The sequence below is a fragment of the Rhipicephalus sanguineus genome, chromosome 6 (genome assembly GCF_013339695.2).
Source record: "Rhipicephalus sanguineus isolate Rsan-2018 chromosome 6, BIME_Rsan_1.4, whole genome shotgun sequence".
Taxonomy (NCBI): Eukaryota; Metazoa; Arthropoda; class Arachnida; order Ixodida; family Ixodidae; genus Rhipicephalus; species Rhipicephalus sanguineus.
This window is the reverse complement of record NC_051181.1, coordinates 159,984,067-159,997,633: the sequence shown is the minus strand read 5'-3', so window position 1 is coordinate 159,997,633 and position 13,567 is coordinate 159,984,067. Positions and strand designations below refer to the sequence as shown.

The following is a 13,567-nucleotide window of genomic DNA, read 5'->3' as shown; positions in this document are numbered from 1 at the left end:
GTCTTGCTCTCTTGTTTGTTGCTTGGCGTGCAAGGCCCGATCTGCTGAAATGGCTCTGACACCACGCATTCCATCTGCGCTGTCGGTAAAGAAACGTGGCAACTACAAGGCACTGACGATGGCGAAAAAAGCAGTGATTATTCGCCAGGTGGAAGGCGGCTGACCTCAATCTGATGTTGCTCAGGAGTTTTCACCGAGTTGGGCGATGATGAGACCGTCTGTCATGTCCTCAAACCAGAGCAGGTGGACAGTGACTCCGATGACGTGTCGCCCACACCACAGTTATCAAATGCGGATTTAGTGCAGGCCGTAACAGTGCTATTGTTGACCTACAGCAATGCCAAACACCGGCTGAAATACAGGCCGACTGTGCATGCTAGAGCGTGCTTGTGTGCAGACGTGCATTGACAAGTTTTTCCGGCCACTGGGCCAATAAAGGTGCTTTCGGCGGTTCCCGCTGAGTCCGAATAAACAGTTGGCGACTGTACTTCATAATTATATTGTGATTTCGGCACGTAAAACCCCAGCAGTTATTATGATTATGGTTCCTAACTTCCCATGGGTCAAAATGTTTTGGGATCTCATTTTTACACACCGTAATAGTTACTTCCTTAACCATGTTACCATATTCTTTTTCTGCAGCAGTCATCAACAAAGAAAGCCAAGAGCTCCAGTGCGCTCAGCGTCGTCGTCGTCTTCGTCATCTGCAGAGGAGCCTCCACCACGCAGGAAAGGGGCCCCTCCTGAGGATGAATCAGGCTCAAGTTCTTCATCATCAGAGTTTACATCTCCTGAGAGGCCGGTGAGTTCCGTTACTGCGATAGTTATTCGTGATGGCTATGGCACATTGGACAGTTGTGTATTTTATCGACTTTATCAAGTTTACCAATTCATTTCTATAGTTTTTCGTGCCTGTCAACACCTCACAGACAGGACATAGTCATTTTCAAACTGTATGTCGGCCCTATACGCACTCGTATGCAGAACAGCAGTGAAGGATTATTTTTCCATGGCATGGTGATAAGTGATTTGGTCGAATAATTTCGAAACGAATTCGAATAGTATATATCACATATTATAAAGAAAAATGAGCATATTTGTCATGACCCAACTAACCTGCACAATACAGTGCAGACCACTTATAATGTAACCGCATATAGTGCAGGACCGGTTATACAGTCGAACCCGGTTATGACGACCATATTTGGGTGCACTTACAATTTTTCAATGCTAACCATTGAAGCTGCGTCCACATATAGCGAACATTTTTCAGAGCCTCCTACTTCTACAACGAACACTTCAGACATGGTCGCGGTAAAAATATGGCGCATACGAAGCGAAAAAAAGTTAAAACAGGCCTTCTAAAGCGTGAGAGGGGCGCGCGCTCGCGTGTGCCCCGCTCCAGTTTACTCGCGACTAAGATATCCCTGATCGGCGAGCACCGCACGCATATTTCGGACGCTACGAGCGAGGTGCCTCACTTTCCAGCCCTTTTCTTCAGCGGCAGAATGGCAGTGAGGGAACAAAAAAAAACGATAGGAGGCAGCATGAAGCCTTGCAGTCAGCTTTCGCACGGTAACCTTTCCTGATGCCGTTCTCTGCAGCTACGACCACCTACGATGAACCAAACGATGCCTTGGAACGCAAGAAGGCATAAATGCAAGAAGTGATAACCGCGATAACTTTCCATCGCATGAAGGTTCACAGCATCCCTAAACTTGTCGAATGTGCCGCAAAAGGTTGTCCGTCTTTTTGGTAACGGCAGAGACCGGTCGATCGGTGATTGACGACTTCCGCACAATTGCGCCGATGCCTTCACGGATAAAGTATCAGAAAAGAGCGAAGGCGAGGTGTCGGCCGTCGATGAATGTGCCATTATGACTTAAAGCTGACAACCTTATAACAGTCATCTGTAGATAGCTGCTCGGCTGCGCGTGTGGCGTACGCCGTACACTGTGCCGATTGAGAGCGCGCCATGCTGCCGTTCGTAAGTTCGCCGCGTCATGCGAGACCACCTTAAAGTGCGCGTCGCTTTGTAGAAACGAAAGCAGCTCGCTGTTGTTGAGCGGCGCGGGCACCAAGAAACGTCGATGATCTGACAGCGAGCGCGTACTGCGTGTTTGATGTTTGACTAGGTGACAACTCAAGTGCGGCACGCATCGTCGTGCAGGGTCGCGAGAGCATTGCGGAGACGTAGAGTGCGCGTTGCTTGCAAAATGCTTGTTTTCGCCGCGTTGAACGAACAGGCTACTCGCCGCACTCGTGCACGGTCTGGAGTGAAGCAGGCATGAAGAACGTACAAATGCGCGCATATGCCATACAAGCGGCCCGGCATTGACTCCGCGAGCCGAGTAGGCGACGCACTGCACGCAACTAGCCAGGGATGATCGGCTCCACGTGGCGGTACCGCGCTTCGGTGAAACGGTGTCAGTTAATTGCAAAGGTGCTTAATTCACTCGTGAGCACGCATCGTCCATCGCTTCACGACACAAAAAGGCTTAGCTTGTCACCGGAGGGGTTGTCAGCACTTTAATGAAAGTGCACAGAAAAAAAACCGGCTTGGCCGCTTAGCGCACGTTCTTAAGGGCGAGTCCATACACAACGAACTACTGATATAACGACCACTTTTCACGACACTTTTGAGTTCGTTATAAATGGGTTCGACTGTAATGCGGTCTTCTTCGACTCCCGTTTACCCTCCCATAGAACCGCATGTATACGCATACTGCTTATTGCACAGTTCCCCAGGATGAAATACCGTTTATAATGCGGTTGCGGGAAAATATTTCTGACAAACGCGGTAGCGAGTGCGGTTCTCAAAGGAGGTACACCGCTGGGGAGGGAGCGACGAGGTCGTTACGAAGGGTGAGGGCACGCACAGTGAATGAACGAGGGGCAGAGGGAGGAAAAAGACCGCGGCAGCGCTGTGCGGGCTCGCCGAATGGGGAAGGATGGTGGTTGCCTAGGCGACGGAGTAGCCTTTGCACCGGCGGCGGCAAGGCTGGCAAGGCTCCGCGGCCGCTTGCCGGCAGCGCGTTGAACGTACGATCGCCTCCTCATCAAGTACGCTTTAAGGTAAGTTTCCTGTCTGGAAAAGCGTCATCATTATCACACTTGCTACAGATATCACGTTTGCTACCTCGTCCGCAAATTGAAAAGTTTTGCGACTCCATGACGCGAGCTTTTGCCTTTTCTGCCAGTGCGCGGACTTGAACGAGCTTGGCGGGCTTTTGTCGCCGTTGATCTCCCGGCCGCGAACACAAACTTCGTATCACGTGCGCTGTTCTTGGGTTATTGCTTGAGTGCAATCTTTTCGACGTCCGATCTTCATGTTGTCTTGGACAAACTTCCCGCGACAACATGCTGAACTGCAGGCTAGGCCTAATCAGCGTTGGTTGCTTTTCGGTAGCGGTTGCGGTTTCGTGCGGAATCAGCGAAACTTTTTGCGATGGCTGCGCTTGAAGGGAAGGGAATCATATCGTTAATGAAAACGAGGGCATGGTTGGCACATGCAACTCTCGAATGGTGGTTCTGGATTCGATTGCAATGTCTTGGACATCGCATGCGCGCCTGTGAAATCAAACGATCGGTACCGCTCAGCACGTGAAAATTCGGTCATGATTAATTCGGTCTGTGTAATGCGCATACGTCGAGGTGGCGTGAAACGGAGTCGGCGAATTGCCATGATGGCACTTTGTTTTGTTTGCTTTTTTCCCCCGTGTTCATTTCGTTGGCAATGTGGGTCTTTGGTGGTTAATTTTTGAACATTCGGAGATATAAGTGGTTGTAAGCGCCCCAAATCGCATATGTCTATTATCGGACACACGAGGCTACATGCTTAACACGTTTTGCGCAAGTGCAGCCTTTGGAGAAGGTTGTTTTGGTTATAGTGCGGATATTCGCGACTCTGGCGACTGACGTTATAAGCGGTCTATACTGTATTTCTTAAAATTTAAGCAAGGCATGTGCAAATGTCATTCTTTTAGGTTCAAGGGGAAGTGGAAGCAACTTCGAATAGTAGCGGGATTTGACTTTCGGTAGAATGCAAGTGATAAGGTGTAAAATACGCTACATTTTAAAATTTTCTCTACTTAGAGCAAATGAGCCGGTATAGCAAACTTTTAAACTTAAAAAATGAATTGGTGTGACGTTACTTTGATCATTTAACCTTGAAGTGGGGCTTCGCGGCAGTGCGGATTTTCCCTGGAAAGGTGTATTCATGGCATGGCACCGCTGCGCTGCAGTAAAACCATCTTTACAGGGAGGTTACATGCTGCTTATATTAGAGTCACTGTATATGCTACCTTTAGGTAGCAGAGTTGCGCATAGGTCCGGCTAGCAACCACAGCTGTGCAGTGAAGTCGCACTTCGTTTTTGCAGGCGACATGCCTACCGTGTCGCCGATTAACCTGTCTGGCGTGTCGAAAACCGACGATAAACATTGGCTGTCGATGGCTAGTGTTAATTCAGCTCGCTGCAGCGGCGGCGTCGAGAAATAAACAAATTGGCCCAAGCGGCAGCTTCTCCGCCATGCATGGTTGCTAGCGGCGTTGGAAGACAGATGCGCAACTCTGCTACCTAAAGGTAGCATATACAGTGACTCTAGCTTATATGTGCTGATTCGTTCATTTCGAATACGTCGAAATTTAGAAGAGTTTAAATTCCTTTTGAAGCGAATGCGAATACTGTAATATTCGTTCGAATCTTCGAACTGCTGGAATATTTGCACAAGCCTAGTGTTTACTGCTTGCATCCTTTGCTTCAACCAGAATTTCAATCTTGAACTCTTTGAGCAACATGCCATGCAGAACACTTTCAGGATCCTGTCATACTGTGTGCATTGATAGGTGACTCAATTGGGGAATCGTGCACTGAGAATTGGGATTGAATGAAGCAGACTAGTGTTAATGTATTGTAGTGCTAACCTCTTTCAAAAATGTCTGTACCTAGGTGAGACCTCCAGACTACGGTAGCCGACGGCAGCACAACTTGTCTCCATACAGGAAGAAGGTTCCTAAGGAAGCATCATCCCCACCGGCCAGGAAGAGCCAGCCCACTGGCAGAGATCATGATTCATCACGGGTAAATGGACATTACCACTTGCTTGCATTCTGTTTAATTGTGGCCTGTAAATAAAAGTTTGTACAGTTGAACCCCCTTTATGAGAGACACTGACGTAACAGACAATTGAGTATAAGCGACACAAGTGCTCCTACATTAAAATAGGGGTGGATCATAAAATGAGAACGTGGTGCCCTGCTTACAAGAGACATCTCATACAGTCGCTGACCAATTTTCCGGACTCGCGGGGACCACAAAATAGTCCGAAAAATCGAACAGTCTGAAAACGTTGTTAGGACATGAAAATGAAGTTTACTTGGATTTGAGCAGCCTAAAAAAAAATCTCCAATAATGTCCTACTTCATGCTACGCTTGGGCACGAGCAGATTTGGTTGTACTTGGACTAAAGTGACGTCAGCGCATTGGCAATCGCTGCCACCAACCGTCGCGGGCGGCACAGGAGATGGCCCCATGGCACCAAGCACACAAAATTCAAAGCCGGACGCAAAAAGATGCACACAACATCTCGGTTGGTAGGTTTGTGGGATTTAATGACAAGGTAGTGGAGGGCCGGGGTTCTTTAACCTGCATGCACAGTGCGCGGGCCTCCAGCATTTCGTCTCCTCGAAACGCAACCGCCACGGCCACGATCGAACTCGCGTGCTTCAGGTCAGCAGCTAAGCACCATAACCACTGAGCAACTGCAACAGCAGTGAAAATCTGGACGCGCACGACATCTTAAAAACACGCTTGACACACCACCAACACATCCACATGCAAAATGACAACTACAAAAACAAACGCAGAAAAAAACTACCCACGTAGTAATGATGACGATAAGGCTGACTGAAAAAGTAGCGTCCCCTAAAGCGTTTTGGCAGCGAAGGAACAGCGGGCATGGCCTCCGACACTTTCGGACGTAAATTTGTCCGAAAAATCTGTCACGAAAATGCATTAGTTCTATGGGAACCTTGACGGTGCATTTATAAAGTCCGAAAGATCCAACAAGTCCGAATATTTTTAGTCCAAAAAATCGGTTAGCGACTGTATAAGGGACAAGAAGGGCTCCCCGGTGTGTGTGTCTTTTAAAGGAGTTCAACTGTAGTTGGTAGTGTATTATACTAAATGTGAGAGAGCGTTTCCTACACACCATTCTCTGTAACAGAGCTGAATGCATTATTTTTTTTTAAACGCATCATTCATAGCACTGGATTTTGAATGACAACATACAGTGAAACCTCGTTAATACGTACCTGCCGGGAACGCGGCATAACTACGCACTAAACGGTAGTACGCATTAAACACCAAGTACAAATTTGCATCTCCTAGCGTACGCCATCGCCGCCAGCAAATAAATAGAGTGCCACAGCAAATATTGCCTAAAGTACCCATCGCAAAGCCTTTTCTTTCTTTTTGCCAAAGTGGAGAAAAGATCCTTGCACACTCGCACGGCCGCCCGATAGCGCGTAGTGGCGACGCCGAAGAGCATTTCGAAACTATTGCAGGGTCCGGGATACGCGGTCAACGCAGTGACCGACATAGCGACAGAACGGACAGTGTCTGCTTTCCGCGGCATATGTGCGTGCATCTAACCGCGATCTGCTACTGAACGAAAACTGACACAGTTCCAGTGAAACGTGGTACGGCCGCGTGGAGCCGATCGCCTCCCGGCTAGTTGTGTGCAGCGCGTCGCCTACTCGGCTCACGCCGTCACTACCGGGCCGCTTGCTGTGCCGCACGCGCGCATTTATCGTGGGAATCTTGTTCGTACCTACTTCGCTCCAGATCGTGCACAGATGCGGCGAGTAGCTTGTTCGGTTAACGCAGCGATGACGAGCTTCATGCAAGCGATGCGCCCTCCACGATGCTCTAGCGGTCCTGGCAGCGGACGGAGGCGCGTTGGGTGGTCGCCTAATAAAAGCGTGCAGTATGGTTACACCCGCGCTACGCTTGCTGTATCTTACACGTGCGTTTATTGCGATAGCGTCAATGCAGCGAGGTTTCTCGGCGCCCGCAACGCTAACTACGCAACAGCGATCTGCTTTCGCTTCTACAAAGCGGTGCGCGCCTGATGACGGCTTAGTAGCGTTTGCTGTCGGGCTAGTTGGTACATCGCTGAAGTTCTTGGTCCCTGTCCGAGCATTTGTGCCATTAATTCAACTTCAGCCTTGAAGACGGCCGCGCACAGCGAAGCGGCAGCGATCGGCGGCCCATCGCGTTCAGGTTGTCGCCTAATAAAAGCGTGCAGTAGGCTTAAAAAGCAGCGCTGCGCCGCACGCGTGCCCGAGCAGATAGCTGAAGATACTTATTGTGATAAGGTTGTCGGCGATAAGTCATGTCGGCGCGTTCGTCGGTGGCCGCCACCTCACCTTCGTTCTTTCCCGATGCTTACCCGCAAAGGCGTCGCCGCAATCGCGCGGAAGTCGGGATCGGGGATCGACTGATCAGCGCACTTCTCAAAAAGGCGGAAGACCTTTGGCGGCACATTCTGGCGTCGGGAAGTTGAGCGGCGCAGTAAAATTTTATGGAACAAAAAGTTATCGCGGTACGCAGGGTACGCACTAACCGGTAGGCATAGGGCGAACCACTACGGCTTAAGCGGTCAGCGAATGCATTGGGCTCTATGGGACTCGGTCGGGGATTCGTCGCAACTACGTTTTAACCGTTAGTACGCTTAAAGCGGGTACGTATTAACGAGATTCGACTGTACAGTAAAACCCGTCTACAGTAGGCTCTCGATAATTCAAACTTAAAGGGACACTAAAGGCAAATATTATGTCGACGTTGATTGTTGAAATAGCGGTCCAGAAACCTCGTAGCGCTGCTTTTGTGCCAAGGAAGTGCTTAGTTTGAAATAAAATCACGTTTTTAGTGGTCCGCATCGCGTTAGCGCGCTTCAAATCTCCCGCCTGAAAATACGACTCTCATACGTCACTGCTGCCATGCCCAACGTTGCCCGCTTTTACTGCGCGGCCGCCGACACTAGTAGCAGCCGAGCGGAAGTAGCGGGACCCACAGTAGCAACAACGGCGCTGCGGCAAAGACTTGCTCGGATGGGCACATTCAAAGCCGTCACCAAGTTGCGGTTGGTCTCATAATCCTCAGTACGAAAGTGCAGCGAGCACACACGCAGAGGTTTTGACTGTTAAGCACACTGGCGCAATGGCATGACACTAAGCCACTTCGAGCGTAAGGGTTCATTCCGCGGCACCCAGTGAAAAGACACACCGGTTTCCTTGCTGCAGCACTGGCGTTGTGCACCATTCGAGCATCCGGCAATATCACACGCATGCGGCATTTTGTCGAACTTTCTGTCAGAGCGACCTTCACGAGCGCGCAAAACACGCACGGCAGTACGCGATCCCGAAACTACCACTGAGACGGGCGAGGCACAGCTCGGCGAAAACGGAACCTTTGAACCACGCGCGCCGTTCCCCATGGCAACGCCACGGAGGTTTTGTTTTCCATGAATCAAGCGGAAACGAACAAACAGCATTTTATTACGTCTTTTGATGCTCGGAATGTTCTTTTTTTACTGCTGCTAGTTTGATTACTAGTGATTTATTGTAGGCCGACTTCCCTACGTCATCGGGATCACTTCGAAAATGTCCCACTCGTGGCGCTCGTCATGTGATACATTTAGCTTAAAGGAGTGGTGACAGAAAATTTGTGAACCTCTGTTTTTTGCTCTTAATCAATGGCTACTGACTCGATAATAGCGGCAACGAAACTCATTTGCCCCAGCGCGAGACGAATGTTTAATTATATGCTCGTATGTTACGACCGGAGGCAGTTTCGATTTCGAAGAGCACTCGGTAGCCCCGTGACGTAGATGGTCTACTTGGTAAACAAGACCGCGAGAACCAGTGACGTCACTGGCCAGCTTCTGCTATGTTGTCAGTGCTGCTGTTTCGTTTGCGAGTTGAGCGTTGCGAGTGCTTGTTTCCTCGATTGTCAAACTACGTTGCTTATATAGTGCGGCGATGGACGAAAGAGCTGGCAGGAGTGCAAAAATCAGTAAGAGAAGCTCGATTCACTTTGCGAATCTCGCCGGTAGCTGCGATTTTGTTCTTGTAGCCGTTGTCCAACTGAGGCGACGTTTTCCGCCAGGCTTGGAGTAGCCGCAGCATTAGACGTGCTGAAACATTTTTGCTCCGATCATTCTTAAAGTAGCAGGATGAGAAGTGACGAAGGAAGCATTGAAATCACAACATTGGCGCTCTGTAACAGTGTTTATGCGTAACATGCAAATGACGTGATGTACGCTTTACTGACTCGTATTTACATCGGGGAACGCCGCGTTCTCAAGGCATACCAATCCCACGTACGCACGTCGGAACGCCGAAGCAGTTATCTGTCCACTACGCAATATTATCCCGGCAGCAGAGAGCTTTAGTTCGTCTGTAGACTTCCTATCGTTTGCGGGCACCTGGTTACCGGAGCTGTTGACGGCTGCAGCAGCAGCAGCAACTGCGTAAAACTGCGGAGCCCGTAGCGACATCTTGTGGCGTTTTGTCCAACTACAATAATTTTTTTTCGATTTTTTCCCGTCGCGTTGTAGTTCTTGTCGGGAAAAAAAGCAATGAGAATACTGTGAGTTGCTAATTATCTCACTGCAAATGCTTTACAGAGAATCAGTAAGCGGGTAAGTCCCTGCGATGTTATATTGTAGGTCTTTGGTTAGGCTACGCATCATCAGGTGTCGCTACCAGCTTTGTCGGTCTCGTACACGCCTCCGGTAACCCGGCCAGAACTCGTGACGTACGTGGTATCCACTCGGTGACCTCATCGTCTTTTGCTTATATTTCCGATCCGGCACTTTCACGAACTTCAAAACTCAATTAAAATACCTTTTAGGCTGTATTTGTGGCTGATATTGTACAGATGGCACCTATATGCACCCATTAGTGTGATTCAACAGTCAAACTGTGTCCGAATTTTTGTGTCACCACTCCTTTAAGGGGAGACGCGGGTCTTGGAACGGTCAAAAATGGTCAAAAAATCGATTTTTCGCAAAGCTTATTTTCGAGGCGTTTGTACTTCTGAGCACCTACTCTCAAATTGCTAACGCTAAATTCGGTCGGGAAACGCGATAAAATCGGCTTTCAAAGCACCCCGGCAGCACTAAAATGTCCCCAAAAGGACGAAATTTGTTCGAACTTCCCGCGCGCGCCATGAGCGTTGCAGCGGGCCGAGCGCCGCCATCTTGGGCTAGATTTGAAGCTGTTTTCTTTGTGCACATTTTGCGCCATCTCAAAATGGCGTCGCTCAAGCAGAACGGCCGCCGTCGCGGGTTTTCTGAAGGTCGTTTCCAGGCCACTGATTGGCTCTCACGCGGCGCGCTTTTCAAGCGCGCCTTTCCGAGTCTCCCATTGGCTGGCGCGACCGACACGTCATTTTTTTTTTCTTTGTGTTTGGTTCTCCGCCGTGGCTGTCCGTTTGTGTGCGCCTGCTTTTGCGATCGTGCGTGTTTCTCGACGGACCGTGTCTCTACTTTGTGCCGGTAGTTTTTCCACGCGATCGAGATGCCTGGAGACTCTCGTCTGAAACCATCGACGCAACGAGCTTTTGGAAGCCGTAAAAAACGGGCTTGGAACAAGAAGGCGCCGGCTACAAGTGCACCGTCGGCAGCGGAGTTGGAGTCGCGGCCGGACCCTTTGGACCTGCCGGGAACTTCAACTGACGACACCGTGGGACCAAGTTCGACTAGCGAAACACTTCGGGTTGATGCCGCGTACTACTCAACGGCGGAGCAGGCGCAGCGAGTTGAGAGATCGGCGCAAACGAAGACCGTTCTGTCTGGAAAGTCGGCTACCCAGCGCAAGTTCGACCTTCTTGGAGTAAGCGCGGAGTGCCAGACCGGTGACGCCGGGACCGATTTTTTGCTCGTCGATATGAAAGTTTTGAATAACTTTTTTGCACAAGCGAAGTGCGACAAATGCGACGCAAAAAGTCTCAGCGCGAGGAAGGCAACGGACAAGGAGTACGGCCTTGCGGTAAAGCTTATTTTTTCTTGCAGCAGTTGTGATTTCGAGAAGAAGCAATTTTCTTCTCCGAGAGTGAGCGGAACTGCCACCATCACTCCCTTCGAAGTCAACATGAGGGCCATGAAGGGGATACAGATGATAGGCAAAGGTGTTACTGCCCTTTCGGACTTTTGTGCGTGTATGAACCTTTCGCACCGAGGCTTGCACCACAAGACGTTTCAGGGACACCTAAAAAGTTTAGTGAAAGCCTGCGAAAACACAGCGACTGAAAGTGAAGCTGCTAGTGTGGCAGTAATAAAAGAGCTGTATACAGACTTCCTGAACCCCATAGGGAACATCGATGTTGTGTTCGACGGCTCATGGATGACGCGAGGTCGGAGCTCACACATAGGTGTGGGCTGCATCATTGAGCTCTACACTGGCCTTGTAATTGACCATGTTGTTTACTCAAACTTTTGTCTCGGCTGTGCCCTGGGACCACAGCCTAGAAAAAGACTCTCTGCGTTTACGCAAGGCAAATGCAACTCATCTGAAGAGCACCAACACAAAAAAGACTCTTGCAAGGAGACACAAAACGGGTGCAACTGAAGATTACAGTCCTGGACTACTTTGAAGGTATTCTCTCAAGCATAGCAACCTATTACCCAGGGTAACATGCTGCCTAACATCTAGAAGGTTCTTCCTAAAGACTGAAAAGACATGAGCAGCCAGTCGCTTGAGCCTCATACCCCATGGCTTTTCCAGAACCCCCCAGCCGCTTGTCATGGTGGGGTTTTGATCATGCTTTGCACATTGGAAAATTTTTTTAGATATGATTCCTTGGGTGGAACAAGACACTTTCTGTTTTGTTTTGAAGGGAAACAGATGGGGAACATGTGAATAAAATTTATGGTTAAAGGTTCCTTTTAGAAATTTATACAGTGCGTGTCAATCTTCAAACGCGATTTTCTCAGCTTCACATTTTTTGCCAACTTGACCAGCCTTACGGATCTTTTCATTATGTTTTTGTAAGGTAATTTTGATAAATTTTATACCGTTGAATTCGTAAGAAATAGGACTGTGGAGCTATGCTATTTTTTTGTGGCTAAGATGAACATATGAAATTTTGTGAACAATAATGTGAGCTAATTGCATTTCAAGATTACACAATGTCAATACAATTGAAAGTTCTTATATGATGATATATCTCAGTGACAATATAAATAGCATAGCTCCACATGGCAGGTCTTTGGCTACAGCTGCATCTTAAACAGAACCTAAAAATACTGAGGGAAAGTGTCTTAATGACCCGTAAGAAATTACCTAATTAGATTTCACTTATGCTCTCACAATTTGATAACTAACTGAAGTACATGAAAACTAATTATATTTTTGAAAACAGGAGGAAGAAATACATATACACACCCAATTTCATTACAATATCTCCAATAATAAAACTTTTCGTTTCGAGACCAGTGTCTCCCCTTAATTTCTCGGTAAGTAGGGCACTGCTGTTGATAATATTGCCGTTTTAGAAGTTGTCATACATTGGGCTTTCACTCTAACATAAATTGTTATTTGCCTTTAGTGTCCCTTTAAGGGGACCTCAGGATTTTATCTGAATTATCAGAAGTTTGAATTATTAGAAGCTCTCATAAATATGACTCAGGGCAACACACCAACAAACACTGCGATGTTTGTCTTTCAGTGCCGCAGCAACATCATACACAGCTCTGCATGATCGCCAGTAAAATTTTTAGACATCAGCGATAATACTGGCAACTCGTTATTATAGAAGGCACACATGGATGTGTAATTAAGGGACGAAATGGGATGCGTCCCACGACAGTTGCTAGCCCCCTCTAATTTTTAGGACGCTTTCTCGCATGGCATAATGCAGAGAAAGTGACTTTCAGAAACGTTTGGCACGCGATAGGTCAAGGCCAGACTGTACCGGGGTGGGGTTTGTTTTGTTTTGTTTTGTTTTTTTTTTTTTTTTTTTTTTTTTTTTTTTTCTTGCCCCTCTCGGTCAGCACGCGATTATTGGTGCGCAAGGTTCGGCTAGTTTGGCCATTTTGTAGGCAGGCAATCAGCTTTATTAGTGCCTGTTACTCGCAGAAAAATGTGAATGTTCAGCTGGAAGCAACAAAGGCAGCAGATATTTCCAGACATGGACAAGCAAAAAGTTTGAATTAACCGAATTTGTGCAGTGAGGCAGTTTGAATTAAACAGCTTTAAAATACATTGAAAACATAGTGGGCCAACCAAAAATTAAAGATTTGTTTTAATCGAAAGTTTGAATTATCAAGAGTCTACTGTATAAGGAACTCGAAAGTGCCACGAAAAGTGGTCGTTATATCAGTAGTTCCTCGTATACGGTCTCGCCCTTAAAAATGTGCACTTAGCGACCAAGCTGTTTGCTTTTTTTCTGATTTTTTATTAAAAAGTTCTAACAACGCTTCTGGTGACAAGTTCAGCCTTTTCGCGCCATGAAGCGATGCCTGCTGCGTGCTCACGAGTGAATTAAACCGCCTTTGCAA

At 48.1% G+C, this 13,567-nt stretch overlaps 1 protein-coding gene across 1 annotated transcript in view; it reads left to right on the top strand.

The window, feature by feature from the left end:
- Nucleotides 1–13,567, top strand: part of LOC119396924 (serine/arginine repetitive matrix protein 1) — a gene marked incomplete at its 5' end in the record, with an annotated part of 62,901 nt that overhangs the window by 40,463 nt on the left and 8,871 nt on the right. The window contains 2 exon segments of the mRNA XM_037664308.2: nt 643–802; nt 4,951–5,082. Of these exon segments, the coding sequence (XP_037520236.1) occupies nt 643–802; nt 4,951–5,082 (292 nt within the window).